This window comes from Tenrec ecaudatus, chromosome 11 (assembly GCF_050624435.1).
Source record: "Tenrec ecaudatus isolate mTenEca1 chromosome 11, mTenEca1.hap1, whole genome shotgun sequence".
In the NCBI taxonomy this organism is placed as follows: Eukaryota; Metazoa; Chordata; class Mammalia; order Afrosoricida; family Tenrecidae; genus Tenrec; species Tenrec ecaudatus.
Window position 1 is genome coordinate 101,283,739 of NC_134540.1, and position 27,996 is coordinate 101,311,734.

The following is a 27,996-nucleotide window of genomic DNA, read 5'->3' on the forward strand; positions in this document are numbered from 1 at the left end:
AGGATTTCCGCTAGTCGGATGGAGAACTACATATCCCAAGAAGCCCGTGGCGCCCGGACGCGTGTCCACTCCTCCGTCCACTTGGAGAAGGTCTTACTAAGCGTGGCCCGGACGCCCGGGCCAATCGCCTGGGCCTCACCTTGGTCTGGAACCTGAGGCGGACCCCCCCACAGATGATGCTCCAGCTGTAGCGCTCAGCAAAGTTTAACTGTGTCCTACAGGAAAAGCGGCGTCGTAGCTTTTGTCCCTTTCAGCCAGACGACGGCCATCCTTCACCTGAGCATGTCAGCCCTCGGCTTGTGATCTTCCTGGAGGAGAGTGGAAATCGGATCGCCTGCTTTGCACCTTAAGCGACACCTTTTGGAGCCCCGTGTGCCGCGCTGATTGGCAAGCGGTGACCCTGTCCAAGCCGCGGTTGGTCCTGCCTGCATCTTGTGTTTCTTTCTTTATCTGTAAATCACTTCGACACTCCGTGTTGTAAATGTTTAGCATTTTGCTGCTTTGCTGCTTCTTTCTGGGGAAAAGTCCAGCACTTGCTGAAACCGGCGGAGAGAGGCAACTGAGCCCTGAGAAGAGTGAAATATGGGGACCTGGGCTGAAAGCAGATGTTGTTCTTCCAGCCCGCTATTTCTACATCCAGGCAGTGGATGCATCAGGCAATACGTAAGTCGAGAAACGGCGTCCTAGGTATTTTGGTTAGCAGTAAAACATTTAAAAATTAATATTTTTAATATTAATTTAAAATATTAAATTTAAGAATTCCTTTCTCAAGAATTCCTTTCTCCACAACGGTTTAAATTCTGGGATTGGGTACTTACTCCACATCTGATTGTGCCAGACTTTCCATCCAAATTTTCATGCCAACCATAGAATTAATTCATAGATGGTTTTCCCTTCACTACTTTTGATGGAGATACCGGTATTACTAGGGGCAAGATAGAGCCCGTTCATTTCCTGAAAATGTCAGTACTGTTTCGAACTACTTTTCGCATAAACTAATAGGGCGTTTTAATCTAATGGTTAGATATGGTTGATAATCTGATTCTGGTGCTGCCCTGTTTTCAGAGGTAGACACTCGCAGGTAAGCATGTTTTGAAACTTAAAAGAAAAATGAAGCACTGTCTGAAACTTTAGAGTGTAAAGGGAAAGCCACAAGATGTCATTGTAACAAATTTAATCTTATTTTAAGATTGGTTTTTTGTAAGTCACATCTGAAATGATTGCCTTTTTATTGAAGAATTTTGACCATGTGTATTTGGTACCAAACAAATCTTAGATATAAAATGTGTAAATCTTGTCACCTGGGGACACTAAATGATATAGGAACGGTACTCCAGCCCGCCAACAAAACACTGATACAGTGTGACTAATAACAATTGACTTAGGCTGCCCTGGTGGTGTAGTGGGTTACAGTTGGGCTGCTAACCTCGAGGTCAGTAGTTCAACCCGGCAACCACTCTCATCAGCTGGTCTTTGAGAGAAAGATGAAGTTCTCTACCGCTGTCAAGATTTACAGTCTTGGAAACCCACCGAGACTTATGAATTGGAGTCAACTGCATGGCAGTGAGTATTGTTTTTGTTAGGCTTTGGTTTTGATTTTTTTGCCTGTTTCTGAAGCTGAGCACAATGTATTAGATTTTAAATAATTTCATTCAATTTTTCAAAAGATCGTTATCCTTAGAAGCACATTTGGGTTGCAAGCCACAAGGGCTTCAGTTTAGGCCTACGAGCTACCCCGGGGGCAAAAGACTATATGTTTGAGTGAAGATTTAATAGTCTTGGCAACCCTAAATTTAGAAATATGTTTTTCACATGTTTTTTTTTTTAATGTCAAATGTGTAGGGTTATAAGGGGAATAGACTCCACGACAATAGCCTAGTTTTGTTTTTGGATTTCAGATATGGTATATTTCCTAAAGGGATAGTCATGGAATCAAGAGGTTGATAACACATATTTTAATCTAGAGAAAGTGTAAGTAAATTTTACATGTACATAGATTATTAGACTAACATAGTCCCTTGTGATTTTCTGATGAAAATATTTTGTCATCTTGACTATTTTCTCATTTTTTTTGAAATAGTTACAATATTCTGTTATTAAAAGCGTAAGAGAGAATAAATAAGCATTTGGTTGGAGGCGAATCGTAAAATTATCAAACTAGAGAATATAATCATTGTGAGTTTATTCCTTACTATGTATTTATTTTTATCACTCCCCATCACAGATTCACATCTTCCCCAGGTGAAGAGGTGTTCCAGGTTAAAATCTCAGCACCCGAGGAGCAATTCACTAGAGTTGGAGTCCAGGTTTTAGATCGAAAGGATGGATCCTTCATAGTAAGATACAGAATGTATGCAAGCTACAAAAATCTGAAGGTAGAAGTTAAATTTCAAGGTCAACATGTAGCCAAATCTCCATATATTCTAAAAGGTAAACATCAGTTTAAAGCAAGAGGATTTAAAACAAGGAAATACTATATTCTAACAACAGAAATAAGTTAGCATTTTGTTTTGTTTTTCCCATGAAGTGAAATAAATACAAATTTTTTATTTAAACTAAATTAAGAGTCTAGGTAAAGGAGAAAAATTGAAGATTTGAAGAGAAATTATTAGGAGAGAGGTGAGTACATATTAATAGAAATGTTTTTCCTTAGGATAAACAATGAGAGTAATCAAGTTACATATATGTATATGTTCATGTGCAACACTTTTACTGCAGATGCACCTTAGACACTTGTGTACCAGACCAGTAGGTGTTACTGAAATTTGGTAGATGGCTATAGGAATGGAAAGGGATTAACTAAGGACAGGTGAAGAGTTGGTTGTTGTTGTGCCAATGCCATTTTTCCAGAGAATTCTCTTATGTTTCCTTTAACCAGCATGAGAGTGTAGCTTTGTTACCTAGAGCCATATCCTCAAATAGTATGAATAGAGGGACACACATTTTTTTCTGTCCCTTCTTTCTCCCTTCCCTCCACACAAGAAAGAAAAGCAATTTTTTTAAAAAAGATTTGATTTATTTTCACTATAGTCCATTAGGATCACATGGTAGAGTATATATAATCAACTAAATCTGAAAAAGATACTCCTTTTTCAACTATAACTTAAATCAAGTGGGAATCTCCAAATTACAAAAAGAATTCAGAGCATGCTGTATTAGTATTATTTCTGTAAGCATAGAAATAATTTATTAGAACAGTAATGAAATGGCCTGTATTAAAGGTTACCTTTTTCTTTGTAATTCTTTTTTTTAAAATACCAAACATATTATTTGTTATATTTCAAATTAATGATAACTGGCACTTAGAAAATAACCTTAGACATTTTAAGAACCTTTCTGTAACAAGACCTCTGAAATACTAATTTCAAATCATTTTTGTCTTTCATTAAAAACAAGTCTACTTCTCTGACATCCTGTGTCCTTTAACCAATGCTTTATTGTACCTATGTACTTAAATTATTTGAACTAATATTGAAACATAATGTCCACTGTAGAGCAAAAAATAGCTACCTGTTAGCTTTCTTTTAAAGGTGCCCTGGCAACATAGTGGTTAAATCACTCAGTGCCAAATGAAAGGTGGGAGTTGAAACTCCCCAGTCAGCCCTGCAGGAGAAGATGTGGCAGTTGGCTTATGGGGAAAACTGGACTCTGCTGGATGGAGTCTCTATAAGTCAAAAGGGACTTGGCAGCAGTGGGGTTCTTATAAGCTCATGCAAAGTGGGCCTAATTAGGAAACTCCCAGAAGGCTTCCCTGAGAAGCTTTGTCAAGAGTAAAGGGATAATTTACAATGGATGCCTCAATGTAATGGAAATGTGGGTTTTAAAAAGAAGTTTTAAATCAAAATGCTCTTCGTATTTAAGTAATTAAGAGAAAATCTGTGAGTCCATGTGACAGACATTTGTTGGGTATTTCAAATGCTTAGCAAATTATTACTATTATACATTATGACTTGTATGTAATCAGGGCCAGTTTACCATGAGAATTGTGACTGCCCTTTGGAAGACAGTGCTGCCTGGCTACAGGAGATGAACTGCCCAGAAACCATCGCTCAGATTCAAAGAGACTTGGCACACTTTCCAACCGTTGACCCAGAAAAGATTGCAGCAGAAATCCCAAAAAGATTTGGACAGAGACAAAGCTTGTGCCACTACACCTTGAAGGATAACAAGGTACCGTGCATGACTGAGGGATTTGTTTTATTGGATTTTTTTTTGAGCATTTGGGCATGAATGACTAAATCCTTTATTAAAAATCACCCTATTGCGGAGCATTGTGACAAGCTTTTCTCCAGAGAAGTCTGTCAGTGCTTTGGACTAACAAATGAACATTCTCTTTTAGGTTTACATCAAGACTCATGGTGAGCACGTGGGTTTTCGAATTTTCATGGATGCCATCCTGCTTTCTTTGACTAGAAAGGTGTGTAGATGTTTCCTCTTTGGTATAATGTATAATTTCAGCCAAAGTTTTATAGTATAATTTGTCAAAAAATAAAAATGATAATATAAATGGTTTTCTATTCTGTGGTCTTATTAGAATTCTGTTCTGAAGTTGTTGTGTAATAGGGTACATTTTTGGGGAAAAAAACAAATAATAAAATTATTTTTGTAGAAAATATACTTTGAGTCCAGGGAAGATTTGCTGTTCTTGGTATATTGTACTTTAGTAGGGTTTTGGTGGCATTTTTAAAATGACTTAAATAAAGACTATATTCTTAACAATTATTCGATAGCTATTTATTGTACAATCAGTGAACATATCTTGATTGAATTATCCTTTGAAAAGAATAGCTCCCTCTGACGGTTGCAAGGCATTTTCAGTCTGTGAATTCTGATTGTGGTAGCTATATAGTATCAATGACTATGTCCCCTTAAATATGGCAACTCAGTGTAAAGAAAATAAAAATCCTTAAAACTGGAGCATTAGACAGCCTCATGATAAATGAAGAAAACTTTGAATTTATCAAAGATCCACAATTAATGCTCATGGAAGCAGCAGTCAAGAAATCAAAAGATGTATTGGACAAATCTGCTTCACAAAGAGCTCTATAAAATGTTAAAGAGCAAAGAAGTCACTTTGAGGATTTAGGTGAATGTGCCCACGCCATGACATTTTCAGTTGCTTCATATGCATGTGAAAGTTAGACACAAGGAAGACTAAAGAATTGAATTATGGTCTAATAGAAAACACTAAAATTACCCTGGACTTCCAGAAGAACAAACAAATATCTGTCTTGGAAGAAGTATAGCCAGAGTGCTCCTTGGGAGGGAGGATGGAGAGACTGTCTCAAGAACTTGGGACATGTCATCAGGAGAGACCAGTGCCTGGAAAAGGACCTGATGCTTGGAGAAATAGAGGGTCGCTGAAAAAGAGAAAGACGCTCACTGAGATTGGGACAGTGGCTGCAACATAACGGAAATTGTGGGCTCAAAACAGAACAGTGATTGTGAGGAGGACTCATGACCAGGCAGTGCTTTGTTCTGTTGTACATAGGTTCACTGAGGCCGAATCACCTTGATGGCATCTAACAAAAACAGCAACCAGTTACTAACCGGGAGTGCTTCCAGTTTTTTCTTGCTCATCGGCATCAGTCCTTAAGTCAGAATGCTGTTCAGGTCTGACATTCCTTAAGAGGGTTCACAGACTGACCAATACAAATCTTGCCTAAATTTAAATCATTCATTTTATCATTACTTCCAGTTTGTTTCGTGACTAGGTAAAAGTTTCGACATTTCCAAGTAATTTGCCAGTAGAGGCAGCATAGCTTGGGAGTCAAAACAATAGACCTGGATTTGATCGTGTGCTTCACATGGTTAAATCCTGGCTCCAACATACACCAGATGTATAATTTTGACATTGGAAGCATCTGGCTCCTTAACACATAACTAGGTTTAGATTCCCAAGTGCTCTCCTTTGTAATTGTTCTCCTATCTCTCTTTATCTGATCATGTCTTTTAACAGTATTAGAATAGAGATTGCCTTCATCATTTTATCCCTTTTGTAGCAAATATATTGGGCAATAGAACCCTATTTGCTAGGAAGTTACCCATTACTCAAGCCAAAGTAATGATCATTACTTGAAGCTTATAAAGCTGGTCTTTAAATTCAAAGTATTCTCTAATGAGAGAAACATGAATGGTCAACTTTGTTTTGTTTTTTCCTAGGTGAAGATGCCAGATGTAGAATTTTTTGTTAATTTGGGAGACTGGCCTTTGGAAAAAAAGAAGTCCAACTCAAACATCCATCCAATCTTTTCCTGGTGCGGATCCACAGATTCCAAAGATATTGTGATGCCTACCTACGACTTGACTGATTCGGTTCTAGAAACCATGGGCCGGTGAGAGACAGGTTACAGTTGACCCAGAGCCTTGGTTTTATTTGGTGAGTTCTTGTCTACCAACACCTGTGATGTGAAAGCTTGGGAGGAAAATCTTTCGCACTTTCTGTCTTCTAGAGTAAGTCTGGACATGATGTCTGTGCAAGCTAACACGGGGCCTCCTTGGGAAAGCAAAAACTCCACAGCTGTCTGGAGAGGGAGAGACAGCCGCCAAGAGAGACTGCAGCTGGTGAAGCTCAGTAGAGAACACCCAGAACTCATAGACGCTGCTTTCACCAACTTTTTCTTCTTTAAACACGATGAAAGCCTGTACGGCCCCATTGTGAAACACATTTCATTTTTCGATTTCTTCAAGGTATGGCATTATCAGTGGCCAGTCTTTTTTATTTTTCCTGATACCTTCATGTATGTGTAACTAGTACTTGGGGGTGGGAAGGAATTGAAGCCTATACATTTCAGGAGCGGACAAGGAAAGCACAAAGCTTGGTGACTGTCAAGGCATGGGGATCTCGGGCTGGTTGGGGAGCCTGGCCGTATCATGAAAGACACATTGGGGGTCCTGGCTTGGGTCATCATTATTTTCCAATTAATTTTCAAGATAAACAAATTTCAACTGCAAATCCTTGGTCAGTAATAACTACTTGTAAGTCATGTTATAAATACTTGCCCCCAGAACCAGACAACACAACAGGTAAATGATTATAAAGCAGTGTCTTTTATTAGGCCTTTTGATCTTTTTATTGAATTAATTTATAAGTTGAATCAATTAAGACATAGCCGAATGCACTGCCTGGGAGCTCTGTAGAGAAGGGATAGTTGATTGTGCCTAGAATGTGGATTGCATGTGTTCTAGGGGGTACTCCATTTCCAATAATTCCCTTTTGCAACCAGTCACTCACTGCCCTACTCGCTAGACCACTGGGTGGTTTTGGAAGCCCCGTATCTTGGAGAGGAAGGAGGACAAAAGGAAGTCCCCTGCTTCAGTATGTTAGACGACCAGTGATTAGCAGGCTCTGTGCTGTAGACAGTCAGGTTTTCTTTCGCTACATTCCATGGCAATATATGGAATTAGATAAAAGAACTGAGACTGGCCACATCTCCTCACAGATGTGTGGTGATTGCTTGGCTTTAGACCAACCTGTTGAGTTTTCTACTAATGATGGTTGATTGCCACAATCCTGTGAATGTTTTTATTTACAGATGCTATTGCATGAGCGTATGTTAATTTCCAGAAGGCACTCATGCAGCCATCTGTTGTTTGGCAAAGATGGTTAACATGACACAGAATGTGACATCATTAGGTTCACACGTGCACATGATACATACCAGAGGAATTACAATGTCAAGAATAACTATATCTTTCCTCATGTTGTAGCATTACAAGAACAGTTTTATTACTACAGTGTTAAAATTGTTGCCTCCTTTGTGGTATTTAGGGACGAATCTAAATGAGTTTTTAGCTTTGGGTCCCACATAAACACTAGTACTTACAACCACAAGGTCAGCACAATAAGCCAGTTTCTGTCTGGGGATGGAGAGGGTTCATATGCGGTAAGGAGTGGAGGTTTAAAAGTTGACTAAAGGATATTTACTTGAAATTCTTCTAACTGACTGCTTGTTTTGTAGCATAAGTATCAAATAAATATTGACGGCACGGTAGCAGCCTATCGCCTGCCTTATCTACTGGTCGGTGACAGTGTTGTTCTGAAGCAAGACTCCATCTACTATGAACATTTTTACAATGAGCTACAGCCCTGGAAACACTACATCCCAATTAAAAACAACCTAAGCGATCTCCTTGAAAAACTTAAATGGGCAAAAGATCATGATGAAGAGGTAAGGTCAGCCTCCTTATGTATCATCACACCTGTTGCCTTCAAGTTGATTCCAATGCATAACAACTGTATCGAACAGAACAGAACTGCCCCGTAAGGTTTCCATGGAAGTAGACTGCCTTTTCTTTCTCTCACTGAGAAGCTGGTGGGTTCAAACTTTTGACTTTTCAGTTAACAGCTGAGAGCGTGACCACTGTGCCACCAGGGTGCCTTATTACACTGGTACCCCAAAGTTAGCGGTTTATTGTAAAAACTGTCTTGTGCCTGGGGAGATTTCATGATCCTGGGAAGATTTCATGATCCTCTGCTACAGAGTCTTAGTTCCAATTGTGGGACAGCCTTCCCATGGAATAAAAATCATATTAACTGTCCTTAGAGTAAGGTGACCAGATGTCCTGCTTTTGGCGGGACAGTCCCGATTTTTAACAATTTGCCCTGCGTCCTGCGTCGTTTTAAAAAAGTCCCGATTTGTGGAAAGAATGCACCACAAGCTAGGGAACGGCGGGAGAACAGGTAGGGAATATACATAATACATAACGCCATTCAAACAGTTGATGATTTGTTGCCCGTAGATGTGGAAAATATTGTTATTAAAATATATTCTTATATATATACACTGTGTGCGTGGAAATGCTAAAAGAATTTTGTGAAACTGCGCAAGTCGAATATCAGAAAATACTTGGATACAATAAAACGCGCTGGTTTGCTCTTTTGCCAGCTGTCGAAAGAATTTTGAAAATATACGATCCTTTGAAATCCTACTTTCTTTTTTAATCTTTTTATTGGGACTCATAAGGCTCTTATCACAATCCGTATATACATCAATTGAGCAAAGCACCCTTATACATTCGTTGCACTCATCATTCTCATAATTCACCTTCCACTTGGGTTCCTGGAATCAGCTCGGTTTCCCTTTTTTTCCCCCGTCCTCCTCCCTCCCCGATCCCACCCCTGGTCCCTTGATAGTTTATAAATAATTATTATTGAAATCCTACTTTCTATCACAGGATAAATGTCCTAGAATTTTAGAAGAGTTTTTTGAAAAAGAATCTTCAAAAGCTTGGCTAGAGCTTATACACAAGCCAGCAGCTCTTTTTCAAAATGCTATAAAACTTATTAAAGGTGACAAAATTTCAGTAATCAAAATAGCAAATGAAGTTAATAATTTAAAATATCAGTGTCAAGAGCGGTTAGAAAATAATGATCTTCTGTTAAATATCCGTAATAGTATAAGCCAGCTAGAAGAACAAGGTGCAATAAATCGTGCACATATTATGAATCACGTTAAAAAGTTCTACAGTAACTGCATAGATTATTTAGAAGAGTGGATGGTACATTACAATGATATTGAACATTTTCATTGGGTTACATTAAAACAAGACTTACTTGGAATGATGTGCACAAATCATTCGATCATATAACTCAAAATTTCCCATGTACTAATATTTCCGGAAATGATCTTTTTAATGAGTTATCATTATTAAAAATATATATTGATAAGGAAAAGGTTAAATCTTGGGCATCAGCAAAAATCACAATAGAGAACAAACGGTTAGAAATATTTAATCATTTTGAAACAAACCATGTTCCATACAATAATGCACTAAAAATTGTGGAATACGCGCTGTCCTTACCAGGAACTAATGCTGCAACTGAACACGTTTTTTCTACGGTAAATAAAATGTGGACATCAGAAAAATCACAATTAAGTGTTGAGACTTTGAAAGCCATTTTATGTGTGAAATATAATTTAACAAATTCTTGTGAAAAATGTCATGACCTTTTAAACAACGACAGCAATCTACTAAAAAAAAATTCACTCAAATGAGAAATTTGCCAAAGAATAAAATAATACTATACATAAATTTTAATGTATTATATTTGTAAATTATACTTATGTTGAAATTGTTAAAACTATATTACAATACTATTTTTGCATTCTATGAAAATTTTTGTTGCTCTATGTAGACCAAATTTTTAATCAAGAACAGGCACACCACCCCACCCCACCCTCCACCCCCCCCCCCCCCCGTCAAATGATGTCCCGCTTTACCAATGTTAAAATCTGGTCACCTTACCTTAGAGTGAACATTGGAATGGAACTTTCTACTCTGCATATGAAGCAAAAATACTTAACCTTGATCTTGATGTTCTCTCTTGCAGTCAGGTGGTCTGGGTCTTAGGCACTGACTTTAATAGTAGATATAAAATTTAGATGACCAGTCTTCTTGGAAAAGCAATTAATTGTGCTGTAGGTTTTAATAAAGGATCATATTAAATTAATCTTTAAAATAAGTGTCTACTGAAATTGTTAAGGCAAAAAAATAAGGCATCATTTTGCATTTATGTGTACCTTTTTTCAAGAAAGGCTTACTTCTAGATGGTTTTTGATTCAGTTCTGGTCCACTAATACGACTTTTCAAACTTCCCCATCTTCAAAATCTCCCTTTGACTTAGACAAAGGTTCGGTTAAATGGTGGCATAGTGGATGATATGGGGGGTTGTTAACTGCAGGGTCAGCAGTTCTAATCCAGCTGTTGTTGAGAGAAACATCAGGATGTCTGCTCGTGTGAAGGTTTATAGCCTTGGGAACCTTAGGAAGTAGTTCTTTCCTGTCCTGTCGAATTAAGAGTAGAAATATATTACAGAGGGGTTGACAAGGTGGCCACAAGTAATCGCAACATTTCCTGAGGACTGATGAGGGAGTATCTGAGAAGGGTCTGGTGTCAAGACGCTAATTTAGGACTATTCTTTCCATACCTTTACCTAGTACTGGTAGTTGTGGGCAATGGACGAGTATGCTAATCCCAAAGCTAGTAATTCGAAACTACCAGCCCTCCTGGGCCAAAAAAATGAGGCTATCCTGTAAGGATTTAGAGCCTTGGAAACTCACAAGCACAGCTCTATTGTGCCTTATAGGTTCACTGTAAGTTGAAATCAACTCAAGTTGGTTTTGGGTTTTACCATATAAGAAACTATTTTCCTTATCTATCTACTTAATGTTTATGATTAAACAAGTAGAATTATTAAATCTTTATAGTATATTTTATGTATAAAATTAATTTAGGATTACCATGAGTGAGAATCAACTTGATGGCAGTGGGTTTTGCTTTTTTAAAAATTCATTTACTGTATCAGTTTTCCCATGTACTTGAACAAGGTCCTAGTGCTACCATAACAAATTGCCACAAAGTGGGTGGCTTGAACCAATAGAAGTTTATTCTTCCACAGTTCTAAATGCTAGAAACTCAAGTTCATGGTGTCAGTAGGATCATACTAGCCCCCCATTTCTGCCAGCTTCTGGTAACACCAGACACCCGTTGGCCGTGGCAGCATTATTCCATGTCTCTACCACCACAGTGCTGGCATCCATCCCCAAATTTGTCTTCTCTTTGTATAAGGACACCAGTCACATTAAATTAGAATATACACACACTTACTCCAGTACCTCCTCATGTTAACTGATTATGTCAGCAAAGACCCTATTTCCAAATAAGGTCATGTTCACATATATTGAGGGTTAGGACTACTTCATCATATTGTTTTTGGTGGATACAATTCAGCCCAGGTCTGCATGGGAAAAACTTGTTTTATGATAGGGGTTTTTTCCCCCTTACAGGCAAAGAATATAGCAAAAGCTGGACAAGAATTTGCAAGAAATAATCTCATGGGTGATGACATATTTTGTTATTATTTCAAACTTTTCCAGGTGAGTATTTTCCAAAAAAGTAAATGTATAAAGAGTTAGGCACATCCTCGGGAACAAATGCTACCCTTAATTTCTAAGTGTGTTCATATGAGGACTTCGAATTCTTCTGTGAGTGAAAATCAGGGGAAAAACCTAAATAGTAATAAAGATTATTATAAGCTAAAGATTAGCTAAACGAGAAAGACACAGCATCAGGAAAATATTAGAGCCGTGTGGTATACAGGAGTCATGGTAGTGCGGCGGTTTGAGCATAATTGATAGGTTACGGTTTGAACCCACTGGCAGCTCGACAGGAGAAAGGTGTGACTATCTGCTTCTATGAAGATTACAGCCTTGGATATCTTAATGGACAGTTCTGTTCTCTCCAAGAGGGCCACTAAGTCGGAATCAACTCAGCGGCTAAGGACTTGGGGATATGTGGTATAGGAGAAGGCAGGTGATGTCCTTGCAAAGTTACTCTGCATGGATCCATATTTTCTCTATCCAGCATTGCTCCTGCCTGACCATTGCTTTGTCTAAACTGCAAGAAGGTGCAAATGAAGATGAAGATTAATATTTGTGTAAGCCGTGGTAGAGGGTAAGGTAGAAGTAGTCTTTCATGCATCTCGTAGGAAAGATCACAATGATTGTGTACACAGTTATTTTCATTTTAAGACAGAAAGTGGCAAAAAGACCCAAGGGTCATATAGATCAGGATGAAATGGGGATTGTGTTAGGAATAGGCAGCAGGTGTTCAGTGGTGAACTGTCTCTGAGAAGCTCGGTATGTAAAGTTGAGTGGGGAGTGGTACGTATCCCACATTTGACACATATATGTTAACCGAGCCATATGCTAGCAATTTTCAGTGTGTCTAATTCAGTATATACTTAAATCACTGAATTGGGAATACTTTGGTATTGTTCACACAGGAGTATGCTAATTTACAAGTGAGTAAGCCCAAAATCCGAGAGGGCATGGAAAGGGTAGAACCCCAGACGGAAGATGACCTCTTTCCCTGTACTTGCCATCGGAAAAAGGTAACTAGATTTGCCTTCAAGTTAACGTCAAAGTACGAGCAAGCTTTGATCTAAATGCATATTCATTCATATCATCATTCAATCAGTCAAGAAATGGCTGAGTTCCACCTGGGGCTTCCAAGGGAGTCAGTCTACCTGAGAGGCAAGGGCAACCACTAGTAATAATGCAAAAGAAAGGATGGTAAAATGAAGTAAAGTAAAAGTTGTAGAAGGCCTTTGTTAATTTGAGAATGCAGATCACATGTTTTCATGTGGTCCAGCCGATGTCGTTAATGCTCTGTGAGGTAGGTCTGGCAAATGTAATTATCCCAAATTCAGGGTAAATAAATGCATGCCTATGTTTACTCCTTCTATCAGAATTACTCATGTAAAATAAATTATTATTGATGCCATTATCTTATAGCTTCCTTTACAAAAGTAAGATTCATATATGCACTTGTCAGGCCAAAAAGGACTTACGAGAACATCTTATAAACGTCTTCATTATATGCTGAGCCCACAGGAATATTTAGCTCAAAATTGCCTGTTAGGATTTTGGCAAAACAGCAACTGAAAACTAGTCTGTTGCCATCAGATCTTGTGCATATTTGTATATAAAGACATCATGAAGCAGGGTAGGGTTCTTTCAATGGCAGTTGCTCTTGTTGGAAGGCGCATACATATCAACTCTAGCACAGAGAGAGAGCGAGCGCGCCCTGCTGGCACAGTGGTTAAGCACTCAGCTGCTAACCAGAATGCCACTGCTTGGGAGAACGATGTGGGAGTGCGCTTCTGGAAAGATGACAGTCTTGGAAACCCTGTGAGGCAGTTCTGCTCTGTCCTACAAGGTGGCCATGGCTCAGAACTGAGTCAACAGAAACGGGCCGGGTTTTGATACATAAAGATGTACATCTGGCTTGACGTTACTTTAAGCAACATCATCATATTTCTAAATGGAAAAACTCAAAATTGTGGTAGCATAACCAAAGATAAGAAAGCCAATTTGGCAATTATATCTTTCTCTGATGGAAGCTTACAGGAAGTAAAATGACCACTAGCCCCAGCAGTGTGCTGGAGCCAGCTAGCACATGCTTACAAAATTAAATATTCAAGTATTTTGCACAGTAGTTAAAAATTTTGTAGCCTGGAGTCATCCCAATGGAAATATTTACACCATGACTACCAGCAGGGTTACAAATCAGGATGGGATGTGTGTGGGTGTGGATGTGTTTGTGCTTGTGCTTGGAAAGCAAGATTACTACTAATTAGCTAACTCTCAAAATCAGTACCCCTGACAGTGCTGTGGGACCATCAAATCCATTAAAGTCAGTAACAAAATAGGAATTGCCAAAATTGAAAGATACTTCCTCACCAAGTCAGTGACTTGGTATCAGAACATCTGTGTCGGTGCCAAGAGAACTGGACAGTTCTTGTCTCATCTTAATCTTCGTCTCAGTGATTTTGGGGAGGTGCAAAACCAGTCTCTTACACTGATTGAAAGAAAAGTATTAGGGGCCAGAAGGATGGATAGCTTTGTTTATTTCTTACTCTCTACTCTGTCACTGTAACTATTCATAACACAAAACATCTGACAATAATATAGACTCTTAGATATTTAAGTGTCCCATCAGCCCTAGAAACACAATTAGGATTTCACCTTTCCGATTCTTTAGAAATAGCCCTAAATTATGAAAGCTTCTAACATAACAGCTTTTTTCCTTATATCCCCCACAGAGGAAAATAATTAATAAACTAATATAAAAACCAATTAATATTTATTTTAAATAAATAATTTTATTGAGGGCTCATACAACTTTGTGTGTGTGTGTGTGTGTGTGTGTGTGTGTGCGCGCGCGTGCGCGCCCAGGCAAGGTTGATTTGACAGTATTGTACAACTCTTATCACAATCCATACATATATCCATTGTGTCAAGCAAATCTGTACATTTGCTGCCATCATCATTCTCAAAATATTTTCTACTTGAGCCCTTGGTATCAGCTCATTTTTCCCCTCTCTCCCTTACGAACCGTTGATAATTTAGAAATTATTATTATTATTCTATGTTTTACACTGTCCGGTGTCTCCTTTCACCTACTTTTCTGTTGTCTTTCCCCCAGGGAGGGGGTTATATGTAGATTGTTATGATCGGTTTCCCCTTTCTACCCTACCTTCCCCTTACCCTCCTGGTATCTCTACTCTAATTATTGGTCCGGAGGGGGTTAGCTGTCCTGAAATCCCTGTGTTTCCAACTCTGATCTGTACCAGTGTACGTGCTCTGGTCTCGCCGGGTTTGTAAGGTAGAATTGGGGTCATGACAGTGGGGGAGAGGAAGCATTAAAGAACTAGAGGAGAGTTGTATGTCTCGTTAGTGCTATACTGCACCCTGACACCCTTTAAGAATGTGTTGCCTCTCACTTTATTTTTCTTCTCAACTGCAGACCAAGGACGAACTCTAATGTGGAAAATACTTTCTATTCAATCAATGGTGCTCTGAAGACTTCTTATGAGAAAAAGGAACGTTTTTAAATATTCAACAGATAATATGAAATATGTTCAGATTTTAATGTATCTTATGCAGTATTCCCATGACTATTCTTATAGCAAACATTTAGAATTTTATAATAAAACCATCTTTATTTTAAAGATCGACGTTTGGTTTGTTATGAACTGTGTTTGACCATAACCCATTGCAGTCAGTTTGATTCCACTGCCTAGTTGCCCCGACCAGCGGGACTTAGTTATTCAAGGGGTTTCCGAGGGGGACCCAGCCTGAAAGAGAAACGGGCGAGAGAGAGGAGCGAGACCAAGCAGATTCTTGTCAAGGTCTCAGTTTATTGCTACACAAGCCTCTTTTTAAAGGGTGAGGCAAATAAAGGAATTCCAAGGGAAGGTAAAAAAAGGGAGGACGGGGGTGTAGAGCACACAGGGTAGGCAGACACAAATCTATGGTTGGAATGTCCGGTGCTGGAGTAAACAAAGGTGGGCCATCTGGTGTTTGTCAGGGTAAGATAAGGTTGAGGCTGCCGGGCAGGCAATATGGAGTTGGTTTTGTCAGGCTGATTATGTCCGGTTCCCAACACCTAGTGACGGTGGTGGCTCGGGAGTACTGCCCGCTGGGGTTTCCAACCTTGTGAAGGTTCATGGAAGTAGACTGCCACATCGTTCTTGGACAGAATAGCTGATGGTTTTGACTCGCCACCCTTTCAGATAACCACGTGCTCAACGACTTTGCCTCCAAGACTCCTATTTGGACAGTAGAGCAGTAAAAAGAAGCAAAATCTGGCTCCTTAACTGGAGCACCTGTGGCAAAGGGCCTACGTATGGAGCTGTTGACTGCATGGGCAGCGGTTCAAGCTCACCAGTCACTCAAAGGTGAGATGATGAGGCTTTCTGCCCTGTTAAAATTAAAAATCTCAGAAACCCAAGGGACAGTTGTACTCTCTGCTAATGGCAGTGAGTTTTAACTATGAGCACATTGGGAGCTTCAGACCGCCTCCCTAGAAGCGGCTTACAAGATAAAGCCATTATTCTGCTCCCTTTGTTGCAGTTGCCACCACAGTGCTACCCTCATGATTGTGTAAAACACTCATTTGGGGTATCCAGTCACATATACGCAAACCTGATTCTAACTGCATACATAAGACCTACATCTTTAGTCACCTCTCACCTTTAGTTCAGTGGGACTAATCTTACAGGTCTTCAAATATTTTGTTTCGTTACATTGTATATGCTTTTCCCGTGGTCTGGAATATCATGTCCCTCTCTTCCTCATCTTGCTCAAACATCCTGCAACTATTCCTGAAGAGAAACGATCTTACCTTTTCCCTCTGCTTACTTGTGTCCTTGTAAAAACCAGGCTATGTGGCAACCATAGATTCGGTCATCTTCTTGGTCTCTTGCCCGATTTCACAGACTTGACTGCAGGGACCGTGTTTACTTCTATATAGTGCTTGCATCATTTGTTCCAGGGCCTAGAACTACTAAGAGTTTAATAAATACTGGATGAGTGAACAGCAGAATGAACATCAGAAACCCTAACTGAGCTATAATGTAATCTCTTTCAAATTCCTTTGAGGCATTAGGAGTTCAGTGGTAGAATTTTTGACCTTCCATATCAGGGTTGATTTCTACCCAGTGCACCGCATGTCTAACAACCCTCTGCTAGTGAGAGATTTCATGTTGCTGTGATGCTGAACAGGCTTCATCAGGACTTCTAAACTGAAACAAGAAAGAGGTCTTGGTGGCAATTAACAAATTTCTTTATAGAATAGTTCTCCCTTCCATCCCAGCTTCTAGTTAAATTGCAGTTTCACTAGATAATAGGGACTGATTTTCTAAATGTATGGTCCCAAGGTCACTTGCTCCAGAGCCAAAAAACAGATGATCTGGTTGCTTTACTTCCTTGAAATTTGGTATTAGGATTTTTAATTTTTTGCCAATCTGAAATGAAATGATAACATAATTTTGCTATATAATTAATAATAAAGCATGCCATATTTTAAAAGGGTTATGTACTATTTCTTTTTTAATTTGATAACTCATTTTTCTAGTACGTTTGATTTAAAATCTAAAAGATTTCATTTTTCAACTAAGTTTGATTGTTTCATAGAATTCTTCAATGTATTTTAGAACTATGCTTTGTTGGTTGCATATAATACAAGCCCTTCTTGTTTTTTGACAAGAATGTTAGATCAATTGGCATTTTTTAATGTTCAAAAGATCCTGATCTTAATCTACAGGAATTTATCAATATTTTCTTACATACTTCATGCCTTTGGAGTCTTGTTTAAGAAATTCTTCTGTATTCAAGATCACTTCTATAGTCCAAAAACATTTCTGTTAAAATTGGAAGGAACATAGAGATTTCTGCCATCATAGGAATTTTGTGAAGGAAATCTATGCTAATGGTAAATCTATGATCGCTGGATAAACGATAAAGTACTTATCTGAAGAACAAAGTCTAACACAAATGGACAAGATCTTTAAATGGATGGCTGTGATCTTTTTGAGCGAGACTAAAGAAAACTATAAAATTGAAAGCTATTACATGTTCATGACTTGGCAAGATCAATAGTTTTTAAATGTTCCTTAACCTCCTAACAAGATTTACAGATACAATGTAATCCCCAACAATATGCACACCTCATCCCCTTTTTAGCGGAATTTTGCAAAGTTCCAAGAATAAACACTCTTGAAGAAGGATTACGTCGGGAGACTTTTCCTCACTATATTAGTATATCATGACTTTTTACACAATTATAGTATTTATTTGATACGGTATAGGGATACAAAAAACAGAACAATGTTGGAAGAGTAATACCTTAAGACAAATCCCCAAAGCATTATTTGTAAAAAGCCACGAGCCTGTCTCTGTGTACTTATGCTATATAAATGTCTGCAGCCAACTAACTTATTTCCTTCACTCTGTGGCTCTGGCAAAGCATTAGAAGTTATGAACAGAAACGGCAACTCTAAAAGTTTTGGGAACAAGTATTTTTCAGTATACAGTTCTTTCTTTCCACCCTAAAAATGCCAAGTCAATTCACCACTGTGGCACTATCGGGTAGTTCCATGTATATCAAGAGCCACCTTACTACAGGGCTGACACTCCTGGCCATCCAGTGGGCTGCGCCGCACCTGACCTGGACAGGTACCCGGGGGATGTCCAAGACCTTGACTCTGGCAGAGCAGCTTAGAATTGCTGGTTAGCAACCCAGCGCGTAATTTACACCACCAGGGCTGTTAACAGAGGAAATCCCTCCACTGAAGATTGTTTTTCTGTGTGGTAAAAATAAAAATTAGTCCTGACAGCACAGAATGCGGAATATATCCCCGCCATCCATAGATGTACGAGACCAGGCGGTCCAGGCTCCCTGCTCTTGCCCCCGTGGGAATTGGCGGGAAACACGCGCGCGCCCGCCGGAGACGGAGTAGAAAACTCCCGTTCCCAGCATGCCCCGCGGCCCCGTTCGCGCGCCTGGGGGCGGAGTCGGGGCGCGCGTGCGCCGTGGCGAAACGCGCTGGCCGGTGAGGCGAGGCGGTCGCTTCGAGCTGGGCAATTTGCTCCCTGAAGGGAGCGAGGGCGGGGAGGTGCGTCCGGTTACCTGTCGCTTCCCAGGTAAGTGCGGCGGCGGCGGCGGCGGTTGAGGCAGCGCGGTCGGAGGGGAAGGTGGCGCATCTGCGGGCAGCGCCCGGAGGCGTTTCGTGCTTGGGTTCCTCGCCCGAGGGGCAGGCAGTTTGTCCGGATGCTTGTGGCGCGCGGTGTCAGTTTGGTGCCCGGGGTCTGCGATTTAGGAGGGCGCGGTGTGGGGAGGATTTCAACGCGAACGGAACGGGCTCCACCTAAATGCCCTTACCCGCTTACGCTGGGTCGTAGCAGCCTCCCGTTGGAGAGCTTCGATCTCGGGCCCCCGGGGAACGACCCTGCACGGCCCCGGCTCGCACGCGTTTGTTTAATGAATGGGAGAGGGAATAACTAGGACTCGCAAACTCATGTCATCGTTTCGAAATGTTACTTTTAATGTTTGCTATTTACCCGACCAGATGATACACTCCCTAGAAGACGTGAACTGTTTTATGTTTTATTATCTGCATGTCCCAGGACATTCGACGTAGTGGTGTTTTAAATGTAGCAGATGGTGCACACGAATTTTTAATCGACGGTTCATGTGGATGTGCCATTTTGATTTTGTAGTATGTGATCGCTTATTCTGTCCTGCCTATTAAAATGCATAATAAAAATAACAATGCTCCATTAAATAAGACATATACACACATACATATATCACACATAACAGTATATAAGGTTAATGTTATTATCTCCATTATTAAAGACATTGAGACTTTTCCAGGTTCATCCAAATGAAAGCCAGAGATTATAACCCAGATCATTTAGATCAGGCTGCTTCGAAATTGCATAATGGAACAATTTCAGATGTTCTCTTTCTGATGTAAGAACCTCATACCACCTTTGAAGAGCCAACTAGTTATCATGAAGCCTAGAGGGGTGTAGTTTTCCTGAAGGGGCGGGCATCAGAACCTATGCCATTTTTGGAGTGGAAGAGTACGATTGTAAGTTAAGTTGTTCAATTCACGATTCTGGATTGAATAAACTCAAAAATTCAGCAGTCATTGTGTTGATGCCATCTCATAGTGACCCTGTTAAAAACAAAAACCAGCTCACTGGCATCCAGTTGATACCCACTCACAGTGACCCTAGAGAGCATGGTATAACTGCCCCCCTGGAGTTCTCCAGACTGAGTAGTAAGACCCCTGATTCTTCCACAGAGGTGGTTTCAAATTGCAGGCTGACAATTTGACCACTATGCAACCAGGGCTCCTTATACATATGTCTAATTAAAAAAAAAATTTTACGCTTTTTATTGGGGGCTCGTACAACTATCACAGTCCATACATCCATCCATTGTGTCAAGCACATTTTTACATTTGTTGCTTTCAGCATTCTCAAACATTTTCTTTCTACTTGAGCCTTTGGTATCAGCTCATTTCCCTGGCCCCTCTCCCCTCCCCCCACTCAAGAACCTTTGATAATTTATAATTATTATTATTTTGTCATGTCTTCTACCGTCTGATGTTTCCCTTCACCCACTTTTCTGTTTGTCCCCAGGGAGGGGATTAAATGTAGATCCTTGTGATCGGTTCCCCCTTTCTACCCCACTTTCCCTCTACCCTACCAGTATCGCCACTCTCACCCCTGGTCCTGGAAGGATCATCTGTCATTTCCAGTTCCTATCTGCACCAGTGTACATCCTCTGGTCTAGTTGGATTTGTAAGGTAGAATTGGGATCATACATACATCTAATTTTACTCCTCCCTGAAATCTCACTAAAAATTATAGTAAAGGGCATTTTCAAAGAAATAAAATGAACAAGGATGAGAAAATGGACAGTGCTGTTGTTGGGTTCCAGAAAGCAAGTGTCTTACTTGACAAACGCGAGCCTAATTCAAACTCAGCAGTGAGGAATGCTGTGGAACCATTTCATAGAAACTGCGGAATAATCAAAATGCACAGACACTGGCAGACTGATCATCTCAGACTACTGTTGGGGAATGGGCTTGGAGGTGAACTTAATGACCAGGAAAAAACCGAAATTAAAAAAAAAACAACTAGGTATCTGTATTCTCATCCCCAGTTCACACTTGTGAGTGACTGGTTGCTTTTCTCACTAAAACTGGAGGCTGATTAAGAAAGTAAGAGCCGGGAAACTCCAGGCAGTTAATTTTGATTTATATTTCTAAAAACAGGGATTGTGTTAAATTCAATGAAGGCTCAGTTCCTTCATCTTCCTTCTCCCACTGGATTCCCCAAATCTTTGCAGCCGGTTTAAATACCTCCTAGTTTTAAATAAGAGCATTATTCTGTACACACATAAAACGCACAATAAATTCTCTATAGTCGCCATTATCTTCTATAAGGTTGCTGGCAACACTGAATTGGCAAACATGGCAGCTTTCCTCCTAGGGGGAAATAAAGGATTTTAAAAAACCCAACTCACCAGCTGCCGAGTCTGCTCTGACTAGTCCAGTCCTTACAGGACAGTGCCATTAGCTCTCCTTTCAGTCTTGGATTAGGTTCCTGCAAATCTCCGTTCACACTTTCATCTATGGATCAGCACAATATTTTTATATGCATTTTTGTTTGAAAGCACTAATATAGGTTGATTCATTAATGTGGACTTCATGGTCCAACAGCACTATAAGTCTTTCCCGAGTGAGGCGCATCTAATGCATATTGGCTATATATAAGGCACATCACAGCCACTGTAAGCTTGGGGACACCAGGCAGCACTTCAGCACTGTACTTGGGACCATTTTGAATAGCAAAATTACAAATTATAAGCATGATATGCAAACTACACAGTAGGAAAATAACTTCAACAAGAACCTTTATAGGTGTGAAAGCGCACACAAGGCAAAGCATTTGGCCTCAGCTGGGAATATGTGCGTAGGGTTACTCAAACCTTTTTTGCAGCTCTGTGCATGTTCTTAAGTGACCTTAAAAGCACTGTCAGTATTGATTATGATATTATAAACTTAGCAAGTGAGTAAATCCACAGTTCACAATCTGCAAATGACGAGAATCTGCTGTGTGCGAAACGGAACACCCTAGGCCAGGCCCTCTTGGTTGCATTTGGAGAAGGAAAGACTTGGTGACTAGGGACAAGAGTATAAGGAGATTTTTCACTGTTTCCATTTTGTTCTCTTAAATTTGTGTGTCATGTACCTATATTAGTGATTCAAAAGTGAATATTCCTTTAAAAATGAACATATCCTTTAACATGGAAATTCCTCTTCCAGGGATTTATCTTGCATCTATGCCTACACACTTGAAACAATGCAAGTGTATTGCCACTGTTGCAGTCTCAGTCTTCCTTAGTAGTTGGTAAGATAAATTATGTACAACCAACCCTCCAGTGGAGTAAACTACAGCCATAGAATACAATGAAAGAAGCTCATTTAAAGATAGCAGGAAGACTTCAAGATATATAAATGGGGGAAAGGGTTCAGAAAAGTTTACCACCAGTTTATAAAAATAGAAATACATTTATGAACTTCAAACAGGTCTCAGAAAAATTGAATTAGAAGATAATGGATTTTTTCCCCAAAGACTTTGGAAGCCTCTCTCTGTATATTGAAGGAGATTTGACTGTGTATTCTTCGTATCTTTTGAACCAAGTATTTGTTCCCTAATTAAGTAAATAGTACCAGTGTGGAAAACTAAGAATGAGTAGTGACTATCCTGATATTGATAATATCCTGCAAGTTTGCTAGCAGTAGGAAGAAATTGTATTGGGTTTCTGCCATAATACTAAATCCCAACCCCAAATTTTCAATGGCTCACAGCATATTGTACTCATAGTTCTTCAGATCAGCTGTGGTTTAGCTGAGCTGGACCAGTTTGGACTCCTTGAAATCTGCTATGTGTATCCTTATTTAGCTTTTCTCATGGTGCAGGGCAAATGCTTAAGAGGGCTATTGGGAATTTGCCAGCTTAGAAGTGTATTTTGACATGCTACTATATTCCATTGGGCAAAGTGAGCCATGTAGCCAAACCCCAAACCTCAGGAGCTCAAAGATGTGTACTGGGAGGAACTATAAGGTTGCATGACAAAAGGTGCTGATAATCCTTCTTTTGCAGGGAGGGACACAGAGTCAGGAACAATGATGATGTTGGCAATGTGTTGATACTTTCATTGAGGATAGTTGTTGAGGAAATGCTTAAACACATTTATTGACAAGATAGAACATTCTGCTGATAGACTCCCACATCAAGGTATCAGTATTTGCTTTGTCTCATCTTCCCTCCCCTATAACCGATTCTTAGTTTTTACGGGAATCATGAAACGAACAGGTAATTAATTTCTATATAAAATGTCTTCTCTATATTAGAGAAGTCGTTCTTTGTTTATTTCAATTGCTAAAAGTATTCATGCATAATTTTTGTGTCATATCCATATCTGCCAACCCACCTTTCACCACAGAATCTTCTTTTCAGGGAGATGTCCTTTGCAGCTCAGATGTAATACACTGTAAGCTTGTTATTCAACAGTGAAAATGAGTCATACAGAGGTAATATTTTCTTACGTTCTGCATTTTCAAGGTTCCCTGTACTTTGATGTTTAGATACTGAGATAGCTCAAGTGGAATTTTCATCTGTTTGGCTTGCACTGTGAGCGGCAGTATAGCATTGGCGGTTAAGGGTCAGGACTCGGGAGCATGGGTGGTTAAGAGTAAGGGCTCTGAGTTTGAATCCCGATTAGTAACTATATGACTTGAGCAAATGAAGCAGCTTACCTTGCTTCTCAGTTTTCTCATCTAGTAAATGGAGGATAGAACAGTACTTGCCTCGTAGAATCCCTAGGAAGACTAGATTATTTAATACACAGCATAAGCACTTTTTAAATAATAGCTTTATTAATGCTTTCTATTTAGAGGCTAGTCCTTGAGTCATGAAGCTTTGAGAACAATGTAGTTATAAATTTGTCTGAATAAGCAAGAAATTAATTGTTGATCATTAATACTTTTATTCTTTTGCATTCTAGGTTAAATTAAAAATACCCTTTGGAAATAAATTACTAGATGCTGTTTGTTTGGTACCTAACGAGAACTTAACATACGGAGTAATTCTGACACATGGAGCATCAGGCGATATGAATCTTCCTCATTTGATGTCACTGGCATCCCATCTTGCATCTCATGGATTTTTTTGCCTGAGATTTACCTGTAAAGGCCTTAATATTGTACATAGAATTAAGGCTTACAAATCAGTTTTGGTAAGAATTTGTTATCACCAAATTCGACTACTTAAATTCTTAATAAATTTAAGTTTTATTTAGCAGTTATGTCATTTTAAAATTCTTTAATAAGTATCTGTAGGAATTCATTAACATGTGTGCACTGGTTAAGGATCAGATGTTTTACATCACCGAGTTTTCATAGAGGTGTGTGCTAAGATCATAAATGCCCCTCCATAATGCTGCCAAAAAAGCTCCTTGTGATCCAGTTTTCTTACTGGGATTATCTGACAAGGGTATATTTTGGATTATTCTTTCTGCTGTATTATAAGTGGAGAAATACGGCCCTATGATCTGTATATGTTCTGTTATTTAGATATCATGACTTGAAATTCTTAGATAATAGCTAAAATTTCTTAATCGTCTAAATTCTGTTAAGCCTGCTAAGGTATGAATAGCTTAGCTCTGAATAATTACTTTCCCTAGTTAGGTGTTACAGTGGCACAGTGGCTAAGTGCTTAGTCGCTAACTAAAAGATCAGCAGTTCCAGAGCACCAGTGATTCCTTGGGAGAAAGGCCCGCTTAACTGCCCTCAGAAAGGTTACATCCTGCAAAATTATATGGGGCAGTTCTTCCCTATCACATAGAGTCCCTATGAGTCAGGACAGTGTTGAAAATGCACACCAATACTATACATTGCTATTAGTTGGGCAGTAGCATTAGGTAGAAGCCTTTGTAACCTTCAATTTATATAGGAGGGAGCTTTAAAAAGTTCATGGGAAAATAGAACATAATTTAGTTTGGGTTTTTTTAATCATTTTATTGGGGGCTCGTACAATTCTTATCACAATCCATACATACATCAATTGTGTCAAGCACATATGTACATTTGTTGCCATCATCATCATTCTCAAAATATTTGCCTTCTACTTGAGCCCTTAATATCAGCTCCTCTTTTTCCCCCCTCCCTCATGAACCCTTCATCATTCATAAATTATTATTTTGTCATATGTTACAGTGTCTCACGTCCCCCCCCCCCCCGGCCTCTTCTCTGCTGTCCATCCCGTAGGGAGAAGGCTATACGTAGATTATACGTAGATTCTTGTAGTCAGTTCCCTCTTTCTACCCCACATTCCCTCCACCCTCCAGGCATCGCCACTCTCACCACTGGCCCTGAAGGAGTCATCTGCCATGGATTCCCTGTTTCCAGTTCCTATCTGTACTAATGTATATCCTCTGGTCTAGCCAGATTTGTAAAGTAGAATTGGGATCATGATAGTGAGGGTGAGGAAGCATTTAAGAGCTAGAGGAAAGTTATATGTTTCATCGTGGTAATGTAGTTTTTTCATAAACTTCTTGAAACTTCCTTGTATATATGGTTTCTACTATAATAAATACTACTCAAATATTTTTAGATATATTCCTTGCATATTTACCTGTATCCCTCCAACTTACAATTTTATAGTAAAGGCACAATAAGAAGAGAAATGTACTGCTAATTTCTCAGAATTATTATTCTGGGAGATAGGGTAAAATTAAGAATCCCTTAAAGTTTTGTGGCTACCTTTTTACAGACTCATGTATTTTAGTGTTGATAAGATATAATATTTTTTAGTTCTCCTGTGAAGTAGTTTATAGGAGACTACTTGATGGGTTTTCTTTTGGTTAATTTTTGTAGAATTATCTAAAGACTTCAGAAGAATACAAACTGGCAGGTGTTTTTCTTGGAGGTAAGTTGTAATATTTATGAACACGTGTTTTAAAATCTACCTGTTTTAATGTATGAATATATAATTGAGAATTAACCCTGATAACAGGAGTCTAATAAAGGGATTAATCTTTATTTATGTGGATAAATTACCTCCATGATGTTAAAATATCCTTTATGTATTTAAAGCCTATGTAAACTTCATGTCTGTTTACTGAAACCCAAGAATCTTTCATAATCATATTCTTGATTCTTTACAAGATTTGCCCTCAAGCCTTTAAATATGTTTTAGAAAAATAATTGCTACTAATATGTTGACTTATGATCAGGGTTTCGCTCTTCATGAGGTAATAGGTGTCCATTTTATTTATTACATTTGTTAACTTCTACATTTTTGGATTTAAATTTGTTGATAAATATGACAGATGAACACCAAATGAAAATTAACTTGCCATACTATCACCACTACTTTATATTAATATTCTTATTTCAAATTCAATGTCAACTTAATTGATATTTAGGTCGTTCAATGGGTTCAAGAGCAGCTGCTTCTGTGATGTGTCATAGCGAACCAGATGATGCTGATGATTTTGTTCGAGGTCTCATTTGTATTTCTTACCCACTGCACCATCCAAAGCAGCAGCATAAACTGAGAGATGAAGATCTCTTTCGGATAAAAGATCCGGTACTGTTTGTGTCAGGCTCAGCAGATGAAATGTGTGAAAAGGTGAATTACAGTTCATTGTATGTGTGACTGAGAAGGAATTGGGGAGTAAGATATAAACCTACAACACTCACTCTCTATTAAAAAGTGTGATTGTGCCTTAATTATCGCATTTTCGAGAATGTGAAAATATAAGCATACTGACTAAATTCGTCTCTTTGAAAAGAGCTGATGAATGAATTCACCCATATGCAAGAAATGAAAGATTAATATGTGCATCCTCTGATTTGGGAATCACTAGGGGTTATCATCTCAATATGTTGGCAAATTCATTCTAAAATTGAATTTGGGGGAAGTACACATTACTGAATATTAGCTCACTATTATCAAACACCTGTGTATTTCCCAGAACACCTATTTTCCTTGAAAGAAGTACTTTTTAGAGGAATTTTGTTGGGTAATAAGCGCTCCAATTTGCATATTTTTTAGCATCAATAAAAATCTGTTTTTTAGAACTTTCATATGTGGAATAAGTGGATCTCTATTTCTTTGGACGTCTCTTTGTACATCTCATAGCCTAGAAAATTGTCTGTAGGTGTAGAGCAGGTATTTAATAAGTACTTGGTGAGTGAATACCAGCATAAGCAAGGGAAATAATCTCTTCATTAAACCCCAGACTACACTAGAGTGTCCTCTTTTTTTTTTTTTATCCTTTAGAACTTGTTGGAGAAAGTGGCACAGAAAATGCAAGCTCCTCATAAAATCCACTGGATTGAGAAGGCCAATCATTCTATGGCAGTGAAAGGACGGTCAACAAATGATGTTTTCAAAGAAATAAATACACAGATTTTGTTTTGGATCCAAGAAATCACTGAAATGGACAAGAAATAATTGTCATTAGTTAGAGGCCATGTTATTTTGAGTGCAAATACAGTTCATTTGAATAGCATTCTGAGACACATTTCGGACTACCCAGGTTCTTTAATGTTTCCTCTATTTTTTTGAATATGTTTCAATTGTGAAAATAATGTCTTTTATAAAATTTCTTTTTGTAAGTGCTGTTATAGTTGTATAAAGATATTGTACAAATATTGAAAGTGATCTAAATATAATTTATTTTCATTAGGATAGAAGTTTTGAAAAAATATTAAACAGTTGGATTTTGCTACAGTGGCATTTTTGTTTTATTGAGAAGCAGCTACGAAGGTTCTCTCCTGCATAGGGGCGGTTTGGATTGGAACCAATTTGATGGTACCTAACAAACAACAACTTTGTTCAGTGTCATTCAGTGGTTTAACTCGGAGACTTTGAACCCATTGTTGCAGCAATTGTGTCAACCCATTTCAATGAGGGTCTTTCTCATTTTCCCTGATGAGAGGGATTGACACTGTCTGCAGCCATAGATTCGAACTTGAGAACAGTTGTGAAGATGGCACAAGCCCGGGCAGTGATTCGTTTGGCTGTAATAGTATCACTGTGAGAACCAATCTGACTA

General features: G+C 39.0%; 2 protein-coding genes across 4 annotated transcripts; both read left to right on the forward strand.

The window, feature by feature from the left end:
• Positions 1–149: 149 nt before the first annotated feature.
• POGLUT2 (protein O-glucosyltransferase 2) lies at positions 150–15,517 on the forward strand. The gene is made up of 10 exons (XM_075563446.1): positions 150–663; positions 2,225–2,430; positions 3,965–4,170; positions 4,340–4,417; positions 6,163–6,335; positions 6,453–6,690; positions 7,962–8,171; positions 11,790–11,879; positions 12,788–12,895; positions 15,313–15,517. The coding sequence occupies exons 1-10, from the start codon at positions 482–484 to the stop codon at positions 15,328–15,330; spliced, it is 1,509 nt and encodes a 502-aa protein (XP_075419561.1). The 5' UTR covers positions 150–481; the 3' UTR covers positions 15,331–15,517.
• A 3,345-nt stretch (positions 15,518–18,862) lies between these two features.
• TEX30 (testis expressed 30) lies at positions 18,863–27,991 on the forward strand. Of its 3 annotated transcripts, XM_075563447.1 has the most exons (7): positions 18,865–18,992; positions 23,034–23,168; positions 23,391–23,464; positions 23,938–24,168; positions 25,808–25,859; positions 26,359–26,564; positions 27,219–27,991. In XM_075563447.1, exons 3-7 carry the CDS (start codon positions 23,450–23,452, stop codon positions 27,390–27,392), a joined length of 678 nt encoding a protein of 225 aa, XP_075419562.1. In that variant the 5' UTR covers positions 18,865–18,992; positions 23,034–23,168; positions 23,391–23,449; the 3' UTR covers positions 27,393–27,991. The 3 variants fall into 3 exon arrangements, with proteins under 3 accessions (XP_075419563.1, XP_075419562.1, XP_075419564.1); XM_075563448.1 differs by lacking the exon at positions 23,034–23,168 and having other exon boundaries at positions 18,863–18,992; XM_075563449.1 differs by lacking the exon at positions 26,359–26,564 and having other exon boundaries at positions 27,219–27,392.
• Positions 27,992–27,996: the final 5 nt, after the last annotated feature.